General features: G+C 49.3%; 1 protein-coding gene across 1 annotated transcript in view; it reads right to left on the bottom strand.

The window, feature by feature from the left end:
- Nucleotides 1-17,516, bottom strand: part of Dlec1 (DLEC1 cilia and flagella associated protein) — a 51,314-nt gene extending 33,798 nt beyond the window's left edge. The window contains exons 1-8 of the mRNA XM_051140437.1: nt 17,043-17,516; nt 14,000-14,150; nt 11,008-11,118; nt 9,064-9,251; nt 8,663-8,883; nt 6,277-6,355; nt 2,098-2,185; nt 731-904 (exon numbers count right to left, since the gene is read on the bottom strand). Coding sequence (XP_050996394.1) covers nt 731-904; nt 2,098-2,185; nt 6,277-6,355; nt 8,663-8,883; nt 9,064-9,251; nt 11,008-11,118; nt 14,000-14,150; nt 17,043-17,453 — 1,423 coding nt within the window. The 5' untranslated portion in view covers nt 17,454-17,516. The remainder of the gene's footprint in view (nt 1-730; nt 905-2,097; nt 2,186-6,276; nt 6,356-8,662; nt 8,884-9,063; nt 9,252-11,007; nt 11,119-13,999; nt 14,151-17,042) is intronic.
- Between the last annotated feature and the right edge of the window lie 8,057 nt (nt 17,517-25,573).

Raw genomic sequence — 25,573 nt, 5'->3', positions numbered from 1 at the left:
CATGGCCCACATGCCTCTCCCACCCCACATACACACCACATATATACATGTATAATACATAAATGTCATAAAATTTTAATTTTAAAAAGGATAGCACCAAGTGATAGGATAACAATTGAGCTGTAATCTGAATAAATTAATTTTTTAAAGTAAAAATAAATAAATAAATAAAAAGGACAACACATTGCACTGAATGGGCCCTGCTACCATTTTCTGAGGTCCTGGTAGAGCTCAGAGTTACACTGAGCAGGATGGATCAGTGGAGCCTGCCCTGACCCCTGAGTCCCTTAGGCTCTGTCCACGGTGCTGCCAGGTCACACGACTGTAGTCTTATTAGCATAAGCATCCACTGTAGACTCCCTGGCCCAGACCCAGTAGCATCTTGGGGGTTATAGAACAAATAAGGGGGGCCTAGGTTCAGCTGCCGGACCGGCTAAAGCTGGCTTTTCTAAGGAAGCCTCCTTCCCACAGCACCAGAGTCAACACCTACAGAGATTTCCTCTGGGCGCACAGAAACACCTTCTACTGCACTATGGGAGCAATGCCAGCAGGGAGAACGAAAGCCTGCTGCGGTGGAAGCTGCTAGAAGGCTCCTTTCAGGACCCCCGAAGCCTCTGCCCAAGAAACACAAGATCTGTGTCGCTCTCAGGGAGTCCCGAGATGCGCCCCCCGTTACAGAGGCTCCCCAGCCCTAATTGCATCCCACTGAAGGTGCGGGGCATACACTCACAGGTCAGCACTGGTGGTGGCCTCCGGGCCTGCAGGGGGATCACCAGTGTGTGGGCAGACTGGGTCTCAACCAAAATGAAGTCATCAAAATCCCCAAGGCAGTCCGGGATGAACTGGACAACGTACTGGCAGGTCATCCCAGGAGCCACCATCCCGCCTTTTCCTGGGAACATCCCTGTGTACAAGAAAAGTGACCAGTGAGAATGAGGGAGCAGCCACCCAGTGTATCTATTTCTGCCTTATTGAATATTCTTTGCTCAGGAGGAAAGAGAAAATTCCGTAACGCTTGGGAACCTAGCATAAGCTACAAAACTTATGAGGCCCCTCCCTCGGGGAGGTTACATAAGCAGGGAGCGACTGCGGAGGGAGTGGAGACTCTTCTGTGGGGCTGCTCGCAAGTTGAGCAGTGAGCTCTGGGGGTGCAGCTCTCCTGAGTGGCCACTCACGCTAGGATGAAACCTTGTGACACTGCTGCCTTTCAGTCATCTATGAGCACCTGTAACTCTTCGTTTGTAATCCTGTACCTGACCCCAGTAAACTCACTGCTTCACCAAGTTAGACTTGGTTGGGACGGTTGGTTACCTGACTCTGTCAGTGGTGCCCTTCTGGGGTGAAGAGATGCTGGCTCACAGCTCCCCAGGAAAAGTCATGCAATAGACACTGGCCACGGCTGGACCAAGGCCAGGCTGACGGCAGAGCTGCCTGGGGCATGCAGGACTAGTGCTAAGGTAGCAACATCAAGGCCCAACAGAAGCAAGGTGGCCTATGGGAAATGAGTACCTGGAGGATATCTTGCCTTGTGGCGTAGGGCTTATCTCATGGGCAACCTCAGAGAGCCCCTTGAAATTTGTGTGTTTGAGTGGCAAAGGGGTTTTGTGTTGTTTTGTTTTTGTTTTTTGGTTAGTTTCTCACTCTTCCCTCAGGCTGGTCTCAGAACTGTGTCAGTCCTCTTCCTTCAGCATTCCAAGGGCTGGGATTACAAGTGGGAGCTGCCACCCACCCCTGCCCAATACCAGAGGCCCGGGAGACATGGCAGACACAAAAGCTGGAAGGCTGGTTGGAAGGTTACCATGGTGATGTGGCAACGGACTGTGCCTGATCAAGGGCAGCCACAGTGTGAAGGGTGAGGTGCTGGCAGAACCTGTGCACTGAGGAAGGTGGAGAGGATAGAGAAGCTGACAGGACTCTGAGACCTGGATGGGACAGCATGGCGGGCTGTGGGCTGACCCTGAGGGACCCCAAGCACCGCTGAAGGAGGGAGGCGTGGGCAGAGCTCAGGACAGGGCCTTCCAGCCAGCTCGTCAGAAGTCAGCAGCCGGTTCTGTTCATCATTCAAGGCAGTGTAGAATGCTAGGACAGCGAACTCACCAAGCCCAAGAGCAAAGTATGGCGAGGACGGTGGTAAGACTCGCAGGTGTCGGCTGGTCGCGGTGGTGTTCTGCAGAGCGATGGCCATCTGTGTAAAGGTAAGAGGTTCCTGTCAGCCACCCAGTGGTGCATGGCACGCAGGCAGGATTTATTATTTCTCTCTCTGGTGTGTGTGTGTGTGTGTGTGTGTGTGTGTGTGTGTGTGTGTGTGTGTGTGTGTGTGTGTGTGTGTGTGTTGTGGTTGTTTAGAGATCAGAGGACAACTTGTAAGAGTCAGTTCTCCCCTTCTACCGTGTGGCTTCTGTGACAGAAATCAGGCTGTCAGTCTCGGTGGCAGGCACCTTTATCCACTGAGCCATCCTACCAGCCCAAATTCAAATGAGATGGGAAGCAAGGGGGAACTGAAAGAAATAAGCTCGGTCATACCTCACATGCTGGAAGTCACTGAGGTTGGGTGATGGGTGCATGGGGATCCGCTGTGCTAGTCTATCTACTTTTATTTGGGGACAATCCCATGCTAAAATTAAAACAACAAAGCCAAGCATGACGACATGCACTTGCTTTTCTAGCACATGGGAGGTCAAGGCCGAAGGCTTTCCGTGAGTTTCAGGCCGGCCTGGGCTACCTGGTGAGTTGTAGCCCAGCATGGGTCGCAGAGTAAGGCCCTGACTGAGGGAGTTTTTTGAAGCCCTCCTCCCCCAGTTAAAATGCAAAGTAAAATGAAATTTGGAGTTGATTCAATGCTTTTTCCTGATTTTTAAAGTGATAGCTACAGAGTTGGCTCAAGAACCCAGAAGGACCCAGATCTGTAGATTTTAAAAATCCTTTTATACTATAGGGTACAATGTTTACATTGTACATTACTATAGGTTACATTGCTTACATGGGTTACATTGTTACGTTACTATAGGTTACAACCTACCATGAGGATAGTTTCAAAAGTGAACCCCGCACAACCTAGAGCCACCTGGGAGGCATCTTAGTGGGGATTATTTAGATCAGGTGGGCGTGTCTTGGGGCATTGTCTTGATTAAATTGGTGAAGAAAGACCCAGCCTATTGGGCGGCACCATTCCCTAGGCAGGGCATGCTGAACTACACAGGACAGAAGGCTGGAAGAAGGCAAGCCAGTGCCTGCGTGCGTTTGCTTCTCTCTGCTCGTGACTGCGGGTGTGGCAGGACTAATTTCTCAGGTTCCTACTTTGACTTCTCAGTGAAGATGGACTGCAACCTGGAACTTTAAGCCAAGCAAAGCTTCTCTTCCAGAAGGTGCTTTGGGCCAGCGTTTTTAATCACAGCAACAGAAGGGAAACTAGGTCGCCTACACACAGCCTCCCACACACCTTAAATCGCCCGTGCATTCCCCATAATGCATGGTAGTACTGCACTCATAGATCTTACCCTGTGCTGCTTAGGGAGCAAGAAACAAGCCTCTAAGTGGCCAGTGCAGATGAGAGCGTGGTGGGCGCTCGACCCAAGAGACACACAAGACCCACTCAAGGTGGAAGGGTGGGATGAAACAGTAGGGTGCTCCACATCAGCTCACACATGAGGGTTCAGCACAGTGCTCAGTACACAGAAGTTTCGCTTTGTGGACTAGCCTAGAATTTACACACACACACACACACACACACTTTTTTCACTTTACTGTTGACTGACTCCACGTGATGTGAAGTTTGCAGACCAGGCTGAGCACACTGTTCACCAAGCACCTGCTCTGGGCCTCCTCAACCTCTCAGCAACCAGCAAAGGCGGGAACTGTGTGTATTTGCAACTAGACAGGGGCTGGAAGATTGTTCAGTCAGTAAAGAGCTTGTGCAAACCTGAGGACCTTGTTTCAAGGTGACAGCTTCTGAGAAACAACATCCAAGCTTGACCTCAGACCTATATGCGTGTGTGTGTGCGTGCGCACACACAGAGCTCACAAGAAAGAGCGCCGAGTAAGGCTCGAGGAGGGGAGAGAGTGCTGAGTGAGGAGCAAATTCTAGTTCCTTCTCACTGGTGCAGTGTTCCTTAGCTATGTACTTACCAGTGGTCCTAGGTACCCAGGAGTATTGGGGACTCTTATCAAGGTTGACTCCATAAACTGTCCTCTCCTAGAGCCCGCTGACCTCTGAATCTGGGCTGGGTACCAGCTCTACCCAGTGCTAAGCTGTAAAATAGGACTGTCCGGGCAGCAGTTTCAAGGCGCACCCACACATTGCTGCCGTGTCTTCCACTGACCAGCACCAACGAGCTCTCCGCCAGACTGCTCTTTTCCAACTCTTCACTTCCCAGTAACACCGATACTTTAGGCCCAACTTATGTTTTCCCTGCCTCATCTCCAGAGTCAACTAGTGCTTCAGAGACTCCTGGGTCCTCCCCACCCACACTCCATGCTGGTTGCCCCTACTTCCAGTGCTGGCAGTACCACCATGGCTACTTTTATAAAATGCTGGGATGGGGCTGGAGAGATGGCTCAGAGGTTAAGAGCACTGACTGCTCTTCCAGAGGTCCTGAGTTCAATTCCCAGCAACCACATGGGGGCTCACAGCCATCTATAATGTGATCTGATGCCTTCTTCTGACTTGGAGGTGTACATGCAGGCAGAGCACTGTATGCATAATAATAAATAAACATTTAAAAAAAAATAATAAAATAAAATGCTGGGATGGGGGTGTCAAACCCAGGGCTTCCCACATGCTAGGTGGGCACTGCCAGCTGAGATACACCCAGCCCTGCTGGCTCCTTTTATTGGAAAGCAGGATTTACAACCTTAAATCTAGGCAGTATGTGTGCTGACCTCTACCAGAATGAGATTACTTTTCTGCCTGTGGGTAGAGGTACAAAGTAAAGTAGACGTGCTTTCCTGAACATCTGTATTTGGCCCCTGTGTCTCCCCATCAGTGTGTGTGTGTGCACATCTTTTATTGTGTGTATGTGTGGGTGTTTGTGTTTGAGTTATGCAGGAGTACTGTGTGTTACGTGAGTGTGCTCACATGTGAGGGCCGGAGCTCAGACTCAAGTACCATTCCCCAGGGAGCCGTTTGCTTTGTTGTGTGCAGGGAGATGGAAAACACTTGTGGGCGTGCGTGCACATGCATGTTTTTTGCATGTTTGGAGGCCAGGAGTCAATATCAGGTGTTTTCCTCTATTACCTTTTGAGTCAGGGTCTCTTGCTAAGACCTGGTGCTCACTGATTGGCTCAGCTGGCTGGTCAGTGAGCTCCCAGGATCCTCCTGTTTCCACATCCCAGTGCTGGGATCACAGGCCTGCACCACCCTGCCTGGCTTTTCACACTGGGCCTGGGGATCCAAACTCTAAGCATTTTACCCACTGGGTCATTTCCCCGACTACACGCTGCTCATAAGCCGTAAATCCATATTTAAACCTCTGCTAGAATCAATCAAATTCATTCTACCTTCCCTCCTACCTTATTTAGAAATGCCTGCAGCTGTAAGACATAGCATGTTGTTTTCATACATTTATACATACACATACATATATCTTTTGAAAGACTTTTTTTTTTTTTTTTTTTATGAGACAGGTTCTCTGTGTAGCCCCGGCTGTCCCGGAACTCATTATGCAGACCAGGCTGGCCTTGAACTCACAGAGATCCGCCTGCCTCTGCCTCCCAGAGGGCTGTGATTATAGGTGTTGGTACTATACCCAGCGTAAGACTTTTTTTTTCACTACGTGTGTGTATCTGTGTGTGGGGGTGTGCGTGTGGGTGCCTGTGGAGGTCAGAGCCATTGGGATCCCCCGGAACTAGAGTTACAGACAGTTGTGAGCCACCTGAAGCGGAGGGTGGGATTCCATCTTAAGTCCTGTACAAGAGAGCGATAAGCGTTCCTAACTGCTGAGCCATCTCCCAGGACCTCTTCTGCTTTTTGGCGGAAGTTCTCATGTAGCCTAGTCTGGCGTCTGTCTCCTGGCCCCCTTCTGCTCCCAGGCACGGGGATGATGGGAGTGCTCCGCCTCACCTAGTTTGTGGTTCTTAAAAAAAAAAAAGAGTCCTGGGTGTTAGAGACACTTAATGGTGTGCTGTAAATGCCTCCTTCAACAGAGGAGAAGCTGTAAGGTAAAAATGACACTAACCTGCCGCTGAAGCTGGGCGACAGGGGTGGGGAGGTGCACTAGTCTTGCCCTACTTTTGTGTGTGGTTTGGAAATTCCATGGTGTAAAGAGGCAAGGTTTCTACCTCATAAACTGGTCCAATCTCATAATCTGTGAAAAATCCAACCGATGGCTTCGCCAGGAACACGGGGGCATCTGTACAGCTGTGGGGGTGCAAGGGGGAGAAAGCCTGTGACTTTCCTCTGTCTGGCACAGTAGAAAGCAGCGATCGACGCACTCACACAGCACGATGTGGTGGCACACTCCCATGCTCCCAGGCCTTGGGAGGTGGGAGGCAGGACCATCAGAAGTTCAAGGCCAGTGTCAGCTACATATCAAGTTCTAGGCCAGCCTCTGCCACTCCACTCCCACTCTCAAAAAATCAAAAGTAAAGAAACAAACTCACCTACACTATGAAAGGTGTTCATAATAGGCTGTTTGTTGGGTTTTCTGCTAAACAAATTATAAAATATTTTAGGGCTAGAGAGGCAACTCAGTGGCTAAGAGCTCATGGTGCTCTTGGAGAGGGCCAAGCTTGGTTTCCTGTACCCATGTCATCGGGCAGCTCACAAACACTTATACCCCAGCTCTGGGGAGGGGAGAGGAGAGGACAGGAGGGGACGGGAGGGGAGGGGACGGGAGGATCAGATGGACCCCTAGGCACCTATATTCCCCTGGCCCGAGACACACGCATACATTTAATTTTAAAATTAATCTTAAAGCCATAATTTTAAAGCAAAATCCAATTTTTGTGAAGATAAATATACTTCTAAAAATTTCAATATGCACAAGGAAATTCTAGAAGCTTAAATACCAACATGTTAACTGGGTTGTTAGTACAGCTTTCTGTATTTCTTTATTCCTTTTAAATGTGTGTCTATGTGTTCATGTGGGAGGCGTGAGGAGTGGGGTACGTAGTGCTGAGCCTGCACACAGCCAGAGGAGCAATCGGGTGTTCCTTCACACTCTGCCTTGTTCTATGGAGACAGGATCTCTCACTAACCCCAAAGCTTGCTCTTTCAGCTAGGCTGGCTTGTCTGTGAGCCCTTGAGATCCAGCTGTGGGCACCCACTCCCCGCTCTGGAGTTACAAGGTTCATACCCAGATTTTGATGTGCGTACTTGGGACTTGAACTCAGGTCCCCACACTTGAACAGCAATCACTCCTACCTCCTGAGCCACCTTCCCAGGCCCAGTTGTCAGGATATTAAGCTTTTCTTTATTAGTGTGATTATATCTCATACTTGGAGACAAATTGAGCCTATGGAAAAAAAAGGATTCTCCTGTGATCTGCCTCAAATTTTCAGTGGTGGAGAAGTGATCAGAGGATTAGAGGAAGAGAGATTTTTGTTGAGTTGAATTCATGTGGGCATGGGGTTTCATGACATTAGGCCATGTCTGTGGTATCATAATTAACTTATAACGGCCATATAATAAGCTACATAATAAACACATTTCTTATTTATAAAAAGATACATTAATAGTTTTGTTTGTTTTGGTTTTGGTTTCTCTGTGTAGCCTTGGCTGTCCTGTACTCACTTTGTAGACCAGGCTGGCCTTGAACTCACAGTGATCCTCCTGTCTCTGCTTCCCGAGCGCTGGGATGAAAGGCATGTGCCACCACCACCCAGCAATAGTTTTAAATATACTAAAGCAATTCATTCCTTTAAGACAATTACTGAAACGTAACCAAAGACAGTCTCTTAAAGAAAAGAAAAATCACCATTTCTTTAATTACTTGCACCTAAGCAAATGTTAAATGTGGCTGTTAGACCAAGACACATGAATGGCGGTCCTTTTTCACTGTCAACTTGACTGGCTTTAGAATCACCTAGGGGCCTGGTTGGGCACACCTGCAGGTGTCCGTGTTTCCGGAAAGGACTGGTTGCAGAAGAAAGGGCCCATGGATAATGTGGCCAGCGGCACCCCACAGACTGGGGAAGGCAGGAAGCCAGCCGAGCTACCCCTTCCCCATGTTTGGCGGCTCTGGTCGGCCACATCTTCCCTGACAGATTGGACATTCTGAGCCTGGGGGCCAAATCAAAGCAACCAATACACTGTGGAAGGGTCACATGGCTTTCCCCAAAGAAGCCCACACCAGCCCCCCAGGGCTCTGTTCCTCTACTCTGGGGGTCAAAAGCCATACCTGTGGGTGACCCTTAAGCCCTGCTTTCTTCTGGTTTGATACCTTGGCTTTCCAAAGTCTAGGGACCTCCTTAGTCCAGGTCTAGAGTCTTCCTAGTCTCACTCTAAAGGGTCAGATTCTGCTGGGCATGGTGGCACATGTCTTTAATCTCAGTACTCGGGAGGCAGAGGCAGGCGGATCGCTATGAGTTCGAGGCCAGCCTGGTCTACAAAACAATTCCAGGACATCCAAGGCTAATACAGAGAGACCCTGTCTCAAAAAACCAAAAACCAAAAATAAATAAAAATAAAGGGTCAGATTCTCTGGGGTTCTAAGGGAAGACACACCTCCACTCTGGCTCTGCACTCAGGCATCCTTCTTGTCTTGCGGGCTTCCTTGAAGGGACAATTAGAGACTTGCCTCCATGTGGTGTGTTAGGCGGGAAAAACCGAGGGTTTTTCAAGAAATGATTCCGATTCTCCATCCTGGCAAGAAGCAGTCTCTCCGCTTGCCGCTGCGGCACCCGTAGGTGTTTCGTCCACTTCCTGTTGTTTGGTGTACTTGCCTTCTTCGGAGCACATAAAAGTACAGTCAATTACAGGCAAGGGGACATCGGGGCTTGCTGACCTCTTGGCCAACTATGTGAGCCAGAGATGCTCAGTGCAGATTCCCCCTGTGTGTGTTCCTGGGATTCCTTCCCTCCCACGCCTTCCTTGCACCCAAGGTCTCAATGTAACTAAGTTCCAACCTTGACTGTGTCTTTGGTCCCTTGTCTGGCCTTACAAACGGAGGTCAAGCTGTCTGTGGTGTACTCAAACTCGTCAAACGGGACCAGCTTCCTGCAGCTTTGCTCAGCCGCCCTGTCCAGGTCTGCCGTGCGCATGAGACGCTTCTCACAACTAAAGGTCAGTTTTGAACATCCAGGGATGGAGGACCCTGTGGCACCAAGGAAACACTCATTAGCTATGGCACAGCAAGGAAGAGGACGCTTCTAAGGTGAGCAAATAAAGTCACCAGACCCACAGTTGGGTCATATTCTCCTCAAAACTGTCACATTCACGACACCAGATACTGCTGTTCAGCGCATGAACTCTCCCCGGGATTTACTCCCTGTCTCTGAGACATGGGGCTAACAGTAAACAGCTCTCCATTTCCCAGCTAAGCAACAAGAGCAAGTGAACCACTACTAAACACACAGCCAGAGTGAACAGTTTTTAAAAATAATTTAAATTTTCTTTTATGTGCATTGGTGTGAGGGTGTCAGATCCCCTGGAACTGAAGTTACAGACGGTTGTGAGATGCCATGTAGGTTCTGGAAATTGAACCCAGGTCCTCTGGAGGAGCAATCAGTGCTCTTAACCACCGAACCATCTCTCCAGCCCCAGCCTCCTCTTTCTATAATGATATTATTAAGGTTTGTTTTTTATTATGTCTCGGTTATTGGGGACATGCGTGGAGGTCGGAGGATAACTTTCAGAAGTTAGACCTGGGGATTGAACTCAGGTCACCAGGCTTGGTGACAGGTGCCTCTAACAGCTGAGCCATCTCTCTACCATCTAGTGTGAGTTATGTTTAAAAACAAAACACAAAAACCTCATGTGAGGAATCAACATTTGAGTTATATTTTTACATCTCTAAGGCCATACCCCTGAGGCTAGACAGAGACTTCTGCTTCTAGCAAAAGTGGGACTGGAGACATGGCTCAGAAGTTATTCTTCCAAAGGTCCTGAGTTCAATTCCCATGCTGGCTCACAACCATCTCTAATGAGATCTGATGCCCTCTTCTGGCCTGCAGATGTACATGCAGGCAGCACACTGTATATATAATAATGAATAAATAAATCTTTTTTTAAAAAGTGCAATGAGCCCCCACCCCTAGTCTTAATACAATGCCTCCAAGGAGTGAGTGTCCTTTATCTGCCAAAGCCACATAGCTTCTCAGCACAGCTCACTCTACCTTTCTCTGTGTGGGTATCTTTCTCATCACCGCCCAGGTCCCTGGATCTCAATCCTCCCACCCCAAACAGGGACAGCTGCAAAGCTCCAAAGCCCTTGCTCCAAGGGGGGAGGCGGTGTCCCAGTCCCTGGGGCTGCTGAGGGCGTGTCTTTCCAGCCTGGCAGAGTTAAACACCACTGAGGCTTGCACACGGGTTTCACAGTGACATTTCTCCAGCTGTACAGTGACTCTTACAGAATCTCCTCCGTACATTAGCCTGCACGAAGCAGACCCCTGCCCTCTTCACCCTCGGGTCTGGCCCAGCGTCACAGCCCTTCCCCCCTCCCTCTTTGTCTGTCCCCTAGCCCACCCTGTTTGAGAAATGCTGCTCTTCTCCCGAGTGGGGAACAGCCTGCTCCACTCTGCCTGCACAGGAACTTGATTGCTTGCTTATCTGAGTCTTCAGCCCCTCCCTTTTGCTGGTTCATTCAACTTAAACATGTTTGGATCTCTAGGTGTTGGGCAGCCAGCAAGGGCATCAAATCCCACGTGGGGAGGATGGGACATTTGCCTTGAAAGTGCTGAGATCATGAAGACAGAACTCAGAGGAGACTGTTCCAATACATGATAACTGCTGAAGAAAAGGAGGGGACAGCCAGCGAATGCACAAGGAGTTAGCAGCAAGAGTGGCTGAGGTGTGGCTGCAACCTTGGGGTGTCCCCTGCACTCTGCCTGAGTGTTTTTCAGAACAGATACCTTTGGGCGCTGAGCAAAATGGCACGGGATCGTTGTAGTAATCCTCTGGGCAGATTAAGTGATGTCTCTGCAGCAGCTCGCTGTCTATGCACCACCTGAAGACTGTCTTCACTGCAGAGAAGTGAACGGGACAAAGGCATTTAGGCCAGACCGCGGGAGAAGCCGCTGAACCCACACCTCCACGCTCTACGCTCCAAGCCTACGCTTCCCAAGAGAGTTCCCAGAGTCCTGCGGTGAAGCCGGCACTTAAGAAACTAACGATCAAAGATCTCTCAGCCACTCAGCTGAGGCCAGCAACTGGGCAAAGCTGTGCATGGGGTTATTGAGGTAAACTGCTATGTGCATGGAATCTGCGACAGCATACGACAGAGGATGCTACATGCAACCTAAGCCCCAGTCTTCACCCTTCTGTGTCTGTCCTTTGCAGTGTCACTAGAGACAGAGTTTCTCAGTCCTAGTATAGACCCGGTGCTTCCAGGTTCATGAGTTCGAGACCAGCCTGGTCTACAAAGCAAGTCCAGGACAGCCAAGGTCACACAGTAGCTGGAAACTGGATGCCTTTGGAAAGTGACATGAGGGAAATGTGCCCTCCTCTGGCAGACGCAGGAGAGAGTTTTGTAAAATAGACTTCTGCTGTATTTTCATTACATTTGTTTGTTTCTTGTGTGTCTGTGAGGGGCATGTAGGTGCCACAGCGCACATGTGGAGGTCAGAGGATGGCATGCAGGAGTCAGCTGATGTCCTATCACATGGCCCTGAGGATTGAACTCTGGCTGTGAAGGCAGCATGTGCACTCGGCGCCATCTGGCAGCTTTGGATCTTGGAGTAGTTTGGCAGCCAAACTGAGAAGGCCTGAGAGTTTGCGCATCCCTCTGCCCCTGGACATGTGTAGCTTTTCCCTACTGTAGTGGATGTAAAATATGCTTCTGTTTTGTGTGGGATGTCAAAAAGACTTGTGTGAGTGTGTGCAGTGTTTTCCCGCTGGAAATAGACTTGTGAGAGAACAGGTGATGTTTGTCCACTAGAAGAGGAACCACCCCTTGCAGGAGCATGGTCTTTGCCAACTGATAAATGTCCAAGTACAGACCCTGAGAGGAGATATATATGTATCTGAGTCCAAAACAAGAGGCTTAGCTTTTTTGGTTTCTTGGTTTTGGCATTGCTACTTATTGTTTGGCTAATCATCGCTCTGTGTCCTGGTGTTCCGGGTTCTAGCTACTGCTTCGGGTTCCGGCTGTTGCGGTTGCAGTCACCTTTGCTGAATTTCAGGTTTGCTGTTTAACAAGTCTGCTGAAATCCTGACTATGAAGAGTGGAATCACTTCAAGGAACTGAGTCTAAAAAGGTCTACTTCTCCTGTTCCCATTAACCTCTTTTCTCTTCTATCTAGGGTAGGTGAGTTGGAAGGGGGGGAGACAGTATAAGCATTAAAGAACCTCAAACAAAGTAGGTTGAAAAGTTCAAAGCCTACACTCCACCACTGGTGTCCTTCACAGGACAGCATACTTGCAACAAACGATGCTGACATACCACCATCACTCAAACACTTTGGTAGGGAACAGTAGCAGCGCCAAGTGGATACAATCCAGCCACTATGGATTTTGGTGATGAGCACCTGACTGGACAAAGAGTCGTCTCTCTTTTCAAACCTTCTCTTCAGTTCTTCTTTGTTGTTTTGTTTATTTGTTTGTTTGTTTTTCTTTCTGAGACAGGGTTTTTCTGTTTAATAGCCCTGGCTGTCCTGGACTCATTTTGTAGACCAGGCTGGCCTCGAACTCACAGAGATCCGCCTGCCTCTGCCTCCCGAGTGCTGGGATTAAAGGCATGCGCCACCACGCCCAGCCTTTTTGTTTTTTTAAGTTGGCATATTAAATAATAATGGGCTTCTTAATGATATTTTTACACACCTACCATCGAACATCCTCTTCAAAGCAGTTTTAAAAATATTTTAAGTGTGTATGTGTATATGTGTGTGTGTGCAGGTGTGTGTATGCATGTGTACATGCCTTGAGGGAGTGGGTGGGAAAAGCAATGTTGGCGAGGGCCAGAGGCATCAGATCTTCTGGGGCTAGAGTTCCAGGTGGTTGTGAGCTGTCTGTACTTGGAATTGAACTCAGGTCCTCTGCAAGAACGGGACATGCCCCTACCACTGAGCCTCCTATCCAGCCCTCACCGAGGCTCTGAAGAGTTTCTTCCATGTCAGAGCTGGCCCTGTAAAACCTTGCGCTGGCCCCGCTGATGGTCTTCTTCCTTTTGGGAAGGCTGGGATTCCTTCACTGGTGCTCCGGCTCCTGAGCATGGCTCTGCAGGGGCTGTTTGTTCCAGAAGCCCGTATGGGCTCCAGAAGCCCATGTGGGCCAGTGACCCGCGGGGACAAGAATGAGCATGCAAAGCTGTCCTGTAGAGTTCTGACCTTCCTCCGCCCATATGGAGAAGTGAGAGGTTTCTCATCTCGTGACAACTGTGTTAGTGGATACAGAAAGGCTACTCTGTGCCTGGAGTAACAAAAACAGTTCTCTAAGTGGGGAAATACGTCCTGGGATTGCCTGCCCTGCCCTGAGATGCAGGGACCAGAGGGATGTCTGTAAAGATGGTCGAGGGTTTTTCTCTTCCATTTTGGAAATAAAAAGACACTTTACAAGCAGAAGGAAGTAATTGTAATTCCAGCTTCGGAGGTAGAGACAGGCAAATTCTATAGGGCTCACTGGTCAGTCAGCCCAGCCTACCAGGCGAGCTTCACAGGTCAGAGGAGAGGAAGCCTTGGTGGGGTGGCTGGTGGGACCTAAGTAGGACCAGTGGGTCACACCAATGCCAAGTGCCTGGCTTGGAGAGTTAAATGCTGGCCATGCACACTGGAGCATTTTGTACTGGTTGACGGTCGTGATTGCAACTTTTCTCCTTATGCTCAGAAAAGAGTAGGCCGTAGAGTGGCTGTCGAACTGTGCCCACAGCAGGGAAGCAGAGGTCGGCAGATGGACATGCTTGACACCTACCTGGGGGCAGCTTGACGGGGGCCTCGAGGACATGAAGTCTGTCACGTTTGGTAGCATGCTCTGTTTCTGCGAGGTCCCGTGCACGAGCCTGGATGATGTGTCTCTCCAACATGGAAACCTCACTCAGACGCTGCTTGTAGAGTGCTCGAGCCTGCAAGTGGCATTCAGAGGCACAGACAAAGGGTGAGATTGTGCATTCTGGCTCCACCCTGTGCCCTTGCACATCGGGGCTTTCAGCCCAGCACAGGGCAGCTACAGAACTACCAGAACCCTTTGGTCCAACGTACGAGATGTAAAATCTGAGGTTGAGAGACTGAAACTTCAGTTTCATAATGCGGTCAGAACAGAGTCGAGCTTGGTACACTCTGTCTCCTGGTTTCACAGTAAAGAGAGGCTCCACCCACACCACCACTCACACTGTGAAATGCACACCCATTTGGTACACCGAAGTGAGGCTACCCAAACCTCAATTCAGGAGAGGCCCTGCTCTCTAGCTCCATCACACAGAGCCATGGACAAGCCTCCAGCTGTCAGGCTCTTTGGTCTGTTTAAGCTGTTGGAAAGGACTCATCTGAGGCTGCATCTTTTTGTTGCGTCCACATCCGGCATACATAAAGCCATGACATGGTTTTTGTTTTTTGTTTTGTTTTGTTTTGTTTGATCCAAAGAGAAATGTGATCAGGTAATATGCTACCTAGAGAGATTTGCTGAGTTTTTTTTTGGAGGGGGTTGGAGGCTGCAGAGGCGGCTCTGCCGTTAACAGTATTTGCTGCTTTTCCAGAGGACCTGTGTTCAGTCCCTAGCACTCACACCAATCAGCTCACACCTGCTTGTACCTACAGCCCCAAGGGAATCTGACATTGTCTTCTGGCCTCCAAACACATGTGTGTGGAAACACACACAGACACACACACACACATAAATGAAATAAATGTTTAAAGTTCTGTGTCTATATATGCACATGCATGCACGTGCAGAGACCAGAGGAAAACAGTCGGTGCTCTGTTTTATCGTCCTTAACTTTATTTTCTTGTCTCTCACTGAACTTGGAAGTAGGTTTGATGGCTAGCCGTCCCCAGCAACCCTCTCACCTCCAACCCAGACAGTGTTGGGGTTACAGGTAGGCACTCAGCCAGGCCTGTTTTTGTTTGTTTGTTTGTTTAATGTAAGTGCTGGAATCTGAACTTCTCTCTAGCCCCAACCTATTGAGTTTTCTGAGTTACTGGGTCCCTGTCTCAGTTTACCTTCTGTGACTCAATCCTGCTTCTTAACACTTGCAAACACTATACCCAAAACTCTGACACAGCATCAACATTGAGAGGTCCAACCTGGCTGTCCCAGAGCGTGCTTCAACTTCAAGACTACGTAGACTGACAAGCCAGTCAGCGAAGCTTCTAGACTGGAAGCAAAGCATTCGGAAGGGTGGGGATACTAAGACAGTAGTGTATGGGAGAGCATTTCTTGTTGCCTTTCTAGAACTCAAAGACATTTATTTGGTCATTCGTATTTGACTTCCATTTGTTTATCTGTTGGTGGGTGCTATGGTGAGCTATGGTACACTATGGTGACCTTATGGAGGCCAGAGGACAATGTATGCAAGTCAGCTCTCTCCTGCTGCCATGCGGATCCTTGGGAGAGAAAGCCCAGGTCATCAGGCTCGGCAGCAAATGCTTCGATGCTCAGACCCACCTCTCCAGCTCTAGCCATTCCTTGAAATGAGATGGATGAGGGCTAGGAGGTGGTGGCCAGATCTTCCTACGCACAGGAAACCTCCTCTAAGCAGTGGCCAGGACAGCCTTGAACATAACATACCATGCTTATGTCAAGGTCCCATTCCTTGGACCTCCTTCCAGAAAGCCCTGATGCTAATTCTCGCATGTAAGAGTCAGGGTACTACCCTAAGCCATCAGTTAATGATTCTTTCCTGAACAAAGCCACGCACTTTGTATGCAGAGGAGGCAGGGTTCGGTCCTGAGTACGCATTTTGAGCCTGTGTGCTGAACTATCAGGCCGCACAGTGTTTCTGTGGTCAGAACTGAGAAATACCAACAGCCAATAAGACCGTGTGGACTTCAGATAAGCCAGCCCAGTGCTTTCAACCATCTCCATGGGCAGAGAAGTCCTTTTCACAGTAACTGCAGAGATCAGAACAATCAAAACAATAAGAATAAGGAACTGCTGAGGGAGGGGCCCAAAAGCCAGAGGGACGGTGGGGTGAGGTGGGAACTGTTTTTCTGGGAACACTTCAGCTATTCCAAGCTTGACCTCGCCCTGTCAGCATTACTGCCAATATCCTGCCACTGGGAAGGAGGGTGTCTCACTTTTGGGGGACGGAGGTGTCACAGCTTATCAGCAAACACATTTATCTGCCACGCCATCTTAGCAGCTCCTCTACTTTCTTTTTAAAGTTCCGTTTTGTTGTTCTTGTTTTTGTTTTGTTTAGGGGGTTTTTTGTTCCGTTTTTGTTGTGTTGCTGGGGTTTGAGGGCCTTACACTTGCCAGGCAAGCACTCAACCACTGAGGTGTGTCACACTTGTGATGTGTTCATGGCCACTGACTGAGCGTGGCACATAGTAGGTCTGTGTTAGACGAGGACTGAGTGAAGCTGGGGCCATGCTGTGGAAGGAGCAAGTGAAGGACAGAGAGGAGTGACAAAGAAAAAGGCCCGAAAGGCTGATAAGGAGGAGAGTAGGGAAGGGAGTCCTCAACAGCGGGGCTGCCAGGACCCGGGTCAGCTGTTTTGGCCCCAGTGCAGAAGAGGAAGCCACGTTGCTGACCCAGTGATGTGGGAAAGAGCGCCTCAGCCATGACTGTAGTTAGTGATAAAGTCACCCAAGGGAGGAGGACGTGACTGGGTTTCATCATTCTCCAAGAAACGAACTCACGGGGCTGTCTGCTCCAGTCGTTTCATTTACATTTGCAACGTGTAATGTGCATGCGCGCAGAGAAAGCCGCTGGAGGTGTCATTTATAAGCGTACGTGTAAAGCTTGGATAGGGTTCTTCACTTTAGCGTGTCACGGGAGAGTCCGTGCCTTGCTATACCTGCTGCAGCTGGTCCAAGAACTCCTCGTGGCGCGCATCCTCACTGCCGCGGGCCTTGATCAAGCTGTTACTCAAGTCATCCCCGATCACCTGGGCCGTGTACAAGTTTCGGAAGACGCGGGCAAGCAGGTGTGAGATGTCCTGCGTGCGCAGCGACGCGGGGCGCAGACTCAGCATCTGCGGCTCTGGGAGTGGGGGGATCGCTTGGAACCCAGCGCGGAGGGACCGAGTGGGGAAGCCGTACTGGCAACCATCGGTGAAGGCGAGCGAGGGCAGCAAGGAGGACCTCCTGGCGGCCGAGCTGGGGCTTCTGGACTCGGCCCGGTGCTGGGTAGACTCCCACACTGTCTCCGGGGACAAAACGGCCCGAGAAACTGCGGTTTGCTGCTCTTCCATGCTCTCAGGTTCCATGGCAACTGGGACGCTGCAGGCTCCGCGTCCCGCTTCTGCTTCCGGCTCCGCCCCTTCCGTCTAGTTTTTCTTTTGAAGAGCGTCATCCCTGTCGTCACGCAAAGGCTTGCATTCCTAACGTCTAACTAGGTGTCTAGGCTAACCTCAAACTCACCAACCTCCTTCCTACTTCCTCCTCAGCGTCCCGCGTGCCGGACACTGGCGCCCGCCACTGTGCCGGCTAGCATCTCTTTTACTTCTTTATTTTGTTGGCTCTGTGTGTACATATGCGCAGTCGCCAGTGGAGGCCAGAAGAGGGTGTTGCATCTCCGGGAGCTGGAGTGATAGGCAGATTTAATCCTTCGGACATGGGTTCTGGAAACAGCTCTGGTCCTCTGCCAGAGCCTCTCTTCAGCCCCAGCATCCCTCCTCTTACAGGTGGCTTATTATGAACTTTGATGGGCAAAATGATTCATTGTCGTGCTGGTCTGACTGCAAAGCCTTGTTTTTTTACTACCCAAGTGCCTTCATCCGTTCTTTAATTTGCCCAGAAGTTTCTTCACATATAATTAAAAAACAAACAAACAAACAAACAAACAATTTGTTGTTTTTGCTTTTGCTTTGGGGACAGGGTCTTACACTGAAGTTCAAAGCCAGCTTGGAGGTCATTACAGAGACCTGGGCTGCGGCTCTGCTGGAGTCCTCCAGCCCTTCGCTGGCAGCCGAGGGCTACTGAGGGCTACTGAGGCATCTGGGTACAGCCAGCCACTGTTGTGTGAGCCAGTCTATTAACCTCCTTTGTAATGCGTTCTCGTTGTACCTTGCTGTTCCTCTAAAGAACCCAGCCAACGCAGGGCATGAGATCTAGCTGGGCACGGTGGCTCATGCCTTAGTCCCAGTGATCTGTGTGGCAGAGGCAAGCAGATAGATCTCTGAGTTTGAGGCCAGCCTGTTCTACATAGCAAGTTCCATGCCTTCCAGGATTACATAGTGAGACACTATCTTGAAAACAAAACAAAAAATAAAATAAAAATAGATATTTATGTGTTAGGTGTTGTGCCCACATGTATGTATGGGCGCTGTGTTACACCTCCAGATTCCCTTGCCTAACATAGATTCCATAATACGCATTTTCTACTTAGGTGTGAGTTTGCTTGCCTTATGCCCCCAAATCTACTTCCTGAGTTGAGTCCCAGGATGTTCACCCACAAACCTGAGCCACTTCTGCTGCTGTTGTTTGGCTCCCTCATCTGTTCTCTGAGGGAGCCTTACTATCCAGAGCACCATGCTGAGGTCTGCACATAACAGGACCAGACCTGCTACACTCTTCCCTGCAGGGAGAGTTCACCTAGCCAGGTGAAATGCCCACGACTGCCCTCCAGGTACCTGCGACCCTAGGAGCATTTGCCCAGATATCCTGAGTCCATTTCCAGGACCAGGCTAAGCCTCCTCCTCCTCAGCTCCCTCTCCTAGGCCTGGCTGGTATGTGCAGTAAGGGGAGTGTGAAAGTGGAAGGAATATGGCCGAACAGGCCATCTGTCTGATTTTCTACACACATTCCAGGTTCTCAGTGGTGCTGGGAAAGGCTTTACAAGGGGAGAGTTACAGAGTGAGCAAGGCCCTAGTGTAAAGGGAGGGTCTCCCCAGAACGAACGGTCCTGTTATTAGCTGCTGCTCCACTGTGGAAGCTCCCAGCTGTCCTTCCCTGCTGTACACAGGACAATTAATCTTGCCGGTACCTGCTGTTTCTCCATCCTATCCAGATGTCCTCAGAGAAAGTCACAGGGAGTCTGGGTCTGTCTGAGAGATGCTCGCATCCCTCTCTTCTGTGTGCCCTATCTCACTGTCTGTTCAGCTGACCGCCCAAGCCAAAGTCTCTCACAACATCCAGTCCCTCGGGCGGCAAAGGCTACTCCAGAAGTCCTCATGCCGGTGGCTCTACCACGTCTTTCCTGCCTGTCACTCTAATTTCCCTTGCTTTCCTCTCTCTTCTGTTTATTCTCCAGCTTCCTGTTTCTATTTCACTAGACTCTCTGCTCCTGGCTACACTCCACCCACGACTGACCCTGCCATGCACAGCGTTCACTTTCCGTTGGGTCTCTGGACAAGTGAATAACTGACTCCCGCCATCTGTCCAGTCACCTCTCCAAGGAGACTCTGGGCACAACGGAAATTCCCAGTGAGCTGTTCTCTTCCTTCCTTCCTTCCTTTCTTTTTAAAGATTTATTTATTATGTATACAGTTTTCTGCCTGCATGTAACACCTGCAGGCCAGGAGAGGGCACCAGATTTCATTGTAGATGGTTGTGAGCCACCATGTGGTTGCTGGGAATTGAACTCAGGACCTTTGGAAGAGCAGACAGTGCTCTGAACCTCTGAGCCATCGCTCCAGCCCCTTCTCTTCATTCTATAGTCTCTCCTTCAGCCTGTAACTTGTGTTTGTTTATCTCTCTTTTGGTTTCACACTTCTTAAATTTATTATTATTAGTAGTAGTAGTAGTAGTAGTAGTAGTTTTTCGAGACAGGGTTTCTCTGCGTATCCTTGGCTGTCCTGGACTCACTTTGTAGACCAGGCTGGCCTTGAACTCACAGCGATCCACCTGCCTCTGCCTCCCGAGTGCTGGGATTAAAGGTGTGGGCCCCTACACCTGGCTTTGTTTTCTTTTCTTTTCTTTTCTTTTTTTACTTTCATATGTGACACATTCTCTATTACCAGTCACAACAAAACAAAACAAAACCCTCAAACAGGTTAGGACACCCAGGGCTGTTACACAGAAAAACCTTGTCTAGAAAAACCTAAAAACAAACCTTAAACAGTGCACAAAGGGGGCAAAACATGCTGGGCCTAGTGAGATAGGTCTGTCATCCCAGCTACTTAGGAAGCTGAGGCAGGAGGATTACAAATTCAGTCTTTGCTTAGGCTACAGAGAGAGCTCAAGGTCATCCTGGGCAACTCAGCCATCTCCTGTCTGAAAATGACAAAGGATGGCTGTGGGGGTCCGGGGGTGGAGGGTGGGAGATGGGGGGCGGGCAGGGGTTTGCAGCTCAGTGGGAAAGCACTCGCCTGCCATTCGAGGGGCCCCAGGTTCAATTCCCAGGACTCATGATGAACTAATACACCCCATAAAAGTATCATCGGTTATTTCCCCCCAGATAATGAGATTACCATATTGTTACAGCTATTTTTCCTGCTTATAAGAAACATTGGTATCTATAAAAATAAGTTTTTGTAATACAAAAAAAAAAAAAAAAAAATACCATGCTATGTGTTGTGGCCTCCTCACTTGCTCTACTGCAGCTTGCAGGGGCTGTTTTGTTTGCTTGTTTGCTTGGTGTGTTTCGGGTTTTGTTCTACTGTAGATACTGCCATCATGAGGAACTTTGCTCGTGTCCATATTGACTTTGTATGGCTGTCTACTATTTATGAGGGGTGATATGCTAGACTTCCTCAGCCGACGGTATGTCAATTTTTAGCACTTGGCCCCCAGAAGGGTTGTCTCACAGTAGGTGCCCAGCAGCATTACACGGGTGCTCCTGGGTATTTTTGTTTGCTGCCCTTGTGTATGTGAGGTGCATGTGGAGGCGGGAGGCCAGCTTCAGCTTTTGCTCCTCGGGAGCCATTTTCCTCATTTTCTTGTTGTTTGTGTGTTTGCTTGTCGGAGACAGTGCTTCCGCTGTGCAGCCTGGCAGGCCTGAACTCATCATACACACCACAATGGCCTCTACCTCTTGAGTGCTGGATTAAAGGTGGGCACCACCACACCCAGGTCACATTGTTCCATGAGACAGGGTCTCTCGTGGGCCTGGAACTCTCCAAGCAGGCTAAGCTGCCTCACCAGTGAGCCCTGGGACCCAGCAGTCTCCGCCTCGTTGGCACTGGGGTTACAAGCATCTGCCACCACGTCTGGCATTTTTACATGGGCTCTAACTTGAGTCCTCATGTTTGCACAAGCACTCTACTGACTGAGCTGTCTCCTCAGCCCACCGGGCATTTTAAATGTGCTTCGAGCCTGTCTTGAACTTCATCTTTAGCTCCACACCTCCCCCTTGAACTGCCTTGTATTGCACATAGTCCCTTAGAGGTCTGATAGCTTCCAATGTAGCCAAAACTGAGTGCTAAAGACAGCTCCGTTTTTCCAGGTCCCTGGCCAAAGCCTTCCAGTTGTCCCTGAGTCCTCAGTTTCCCTTGGCTCTACTTAAGAAAAAGAAAATGAGCAGCACATGGTGGCACGCTCCTTTAATCCCAGCACTCAGGAGGTAGAGGCAGGAGGATCGCTGTGAGTTCGAGGCCAGCCTGGTCTACAAAGTGAGTCTAGGATAGCCAAGGCTACACAGAGAAACCCTGTCGTGAAAAATCAAAATAAAATAAATAAAAAGAAAGAAAACAAAAATGAAAACAAAGCCCCTCCAAAACATATTTAGTTTTATATATGTATCTGTGTGTGAATATCTGCATGAGCTGTGTTCATGCAGGCACCTGTAGAGGCCAGGAGAGGACACCCACCAATCACCTAGAGTCAGTCATAGGCTAATGGGAGCTGCCTTGGATCTGAACCAGGTCCTCTGCAAGAGCACCACATGCTTTCGACCTCTCAGTCACCAAGCTTTCTCTTGAACACTGACTGACTGGCTATACTTCTGAAAACTTTCTAGAATTCTTTTTTTTTTTTTTTTAATTTAAAGATGTATTTATCATTATGTATGCAGTGTTCTGCCTGCATGTACACCTGCAGGCCAGAAGAAGGCATCAAATCACATTATAGATGGCTGTGAGCCACCATGGGGTGCTAGGAATTGAACTCAGGACCTCGGAAAGAGCACACAGTGCTCTTAACCACTGAGCTATCTCTCCAGCCCCAACTTTCTAGAAGTCTATCACCTTTCATCTGCAGAGAGGCCTGGTATGGAAGAGCATAGGCACTTTCCTCCCTCCTCTCTCTCTCTCTCTCTCTCTCTCTCTCTCTCTCTCTCTCTCTCTCTCTCTCTCTCACACACACACACACACACACACACACACACACACACACACACGTGAATGATTGAGGGCAGGAATATCTTCCCTTAGGCTCCCTGTTTTAGACCCTCCTCATCCTTGACTTTTTCTAGCCACCAGAGGACTACTTTCCCAGTATGACTCAGTCCAGGTGTTTCTTCCGGAGAAGCTGAAAGGATTGCAAGACCCCACAGGCCTCAGACCCTGTTATCTCTCCGTTTACTCCTCACGCCATGATCTCTCTTAGCCATAGCCTCGAGCCGCACTGCCACGCGGTTTCTCCAACATACCACTCTCCCCGAGCCTGATCTTCTGCCTGGAATCCTTGGCCCCAGGCATCCCTGCGCACCCTACTCTCTCACTTCCTTGTGTCCTCTCAGAGCCACTGACCCCATACAACCAGCCCTGCCTTTCACTTCCTCGTCACCTCATATGCTACAGGGCCCACTTCTTGTGTTCAGTGCAGCTCTCTTTTCTTTCCACTAAAATCTAAGTTCCAAGACAGCAGGAGATTAAAAAAAAATTTATTATTATTATTATTATTATTATTATTATTATTAATTATTATTTTGGTTTTTCTAGACAGGTCTCTCAGTGTTAGCCTTGGCTGTCCTGGACTCGCTTTGTAGACCAGGCTGGCCTCGAACTCACAGCAACCTGCCTGCCTCTGTCTCCCGAGTGCTGGGATTAAAGGTGTACGCTACCATGCCCGGCTTGATGTGTTTTTGAACACTGAATATTCCCAAGTTTCTGTGTGCCCAGTGGATGATAGATCCTTAATAAATATTTATTAAATGAACAAAATAGAAGAGCTTTTTTTCTTTTTTGAGACAGGGTTTTTCTTGTAGTCCTGGCTGTCCTGGAACTCATTCTGTAGACCAGGCTGGCCTCGAACTCACAGAGATCCTCCTGCCTCTGCCTCCTGAGTGCTAGGATTATAGACATGCGCTGACTATAAATGAGCTTTTTTCAAACAGGGGTTTTGGTGCCTTTTTCAAATTGGACACTTCTTTCTCCATCTCACATGGACTTTGTCACCTGAGAGACACAAACAACCTTCTATTCATCTTAGATATGACACCAGTGGCACACTAAGCAGATTATCCCGTTCAGGACTTGTTTGGTGAACTGATAACTTACTAAGGTCATGTACAGGAGCATGGGTGAGTTGAAGGCAACTGTGCCATTGGAAAGCCTAACCCTGAAGACCTTGCAGGCAGCTCCCCCAGGGCCTCCTTTCTCTCTGCACATGTGCTTACTGATGAGACAAACCTGGAAGAAGTCTTGTAAATTTTTTTAACTTCCTGAGCCTTGCAAGTTTCCTTAGCTTTCTGAATCTTCCAACCTTCCCTCTCCCTCTAAGAGGGAATCTTTCAGGTCAAAGGAGATGGCTCTGGAGCACTCTCCCCAGTACCCATGAAGCACTCCATCTACTTGTGGCTGGGGTAAGTGGAGGTGAAGAGTGAGCATCCATCAAAGTTGACTCAGTTCCAGGGCTGGGAGTGGTGGTGCACACCTTTAATCCCATCACTCGGGAAGCAGAGGCAGGGAGATCTCTGGGAGATCTAGGCCAACCTAGTCTACAAAGTGAGTCCAGGACAGCCAGGGATACACACAGAGAAACCCTGTCTCAAGAAACAAAACAATACAAATAAAACAAAACAAAAAATTTAGCTGGGCATGGTGGCATGGGGGGCATGGTGGCACGTGCCTTCAATCCCAGCACTTGGGAGGCAAAGGCAGGTGGATTGTTGAGTTCAAAACCAGCCTGATCTACAAAGTTCTAGGACAGCCAAGATAACACAGAGAAACCCTGTCTCAAAAAACCAACCAAATAAACAAGTTGACTCAGTTCCATTCCCATGAATGCTAATAAATATAATCTCAGAAAAGATGCTTTGAATTGGTGGGTGTGGGTGGTGCACGCCTTTGATCCCAGAACTCAGGAGGCAGAGGAAGGCAGATCTCAGTGAGTTCAGATTTCAGTGAGTTCAAGGCCTGTCTGGCCTACAAAGTGAGTCCAGGATGACCAGGGCTACACAGAGAAACTCTGTCTTGAAACACCAAAAGAAGAAGAGAGAGAGAGAAAGAAAAAAGAAAAAAGAAAAGAAAAGAAATCCTTCAAGATCCTTGTGCTATCCTGTGATTACCACAAGAAACATCATCTACATGGCCTCTCCATCCTTGCCCCATGAGTGATGTCAGCCCAGGATGGTCTGAGGACCCTTCCTTGCCACCAGTGCCTCCTTGCTCAGGTGATGGTCCCATTTCCTATTGATGCCATTGGACCTGGGTCAGGACCTTTTGCATGGAGCCAAAGCGAAGTTCACAGTTTTCAAAAAGCAAAGCCATGGCCTTAGAGCAAGAGCCTCCGTGGCCACCAGGATGTGTTCGAGAAGGCCATGGGCAGACGAACTCTAACCCAGATCCCTTGGTAGGCGAGTATCGGTGCCATCTACATCCCATCTGTGACTTCATTTTCTCCCAGAGCCAACGGTTGCTCCTGGTTATAGAAAAGCAAAATTTCCTGCTTAGATTCTCACTGCAGAAACGACTCCTTCACCCTGACTTGGGATCTAAAGACAGGGAGATGACCAAATTGGCTTCACTCACCCAGGCTAGGCTTGGTTTGAGCTTCCTGGGGGAGGGGCCGAGCAAGGTGAGCCCAGGAGCCTGACCATCCTGAAATTTCGCATTCTTGTGCTGATAGTGCACACACTTATGTACACACTACTGTCAAAGTGAGGCATGGTATGGGGGCCAAGGGAAGTGCCCCTGACAGGACTGGCTCTAATACTAGACCTTTCCACAGTCACCTCAGAAGCCCCCTCCCCAGCCTCCACCTTTGCGCAGACCCTTGGTACTGAGACAGCCAGGGGTTGGGGGTGTGGGACAATGCTGGATCTCTGTCTATATAGAGCAGGTTTCAGACACTTCAAAGAAAGCCTAGTGCTGAGCTCTATGAGTAACCGGAGTCTCAGGAGATTTTGCCAAGATTCTGGGGTAGGGTAAATGCAATAGCGAGCCAGGACTAGGCCCACACAGCTGCCGTGGGAGTTGGGGGCAGACAGAGTCCAACCACTTTGTAGTTTTGCTCGACAGTTCTTGCTGTGTCTTATATGTCCCAGCCTTCCCCCACCATATAGAGT

The sequence above is a fragment of the Acomys russatus genome, chromosome 32 (genome assembly GCF_903995435.1).
Source record: "Acomys russatus chromosome 32, mAcoRus1.1, whole genome shotgun sequence".
Classification (NCBI taxonomy): Eukaryota; Metazoa; Chordata; class Mammalia; order Rodentia; family Muridae; genus Acomys; species Acomys russatus.
Note: the sequence above shows the minus strand (reverse complement) of the source record. Positions and strands in the feature narration are given on the sequence as shown.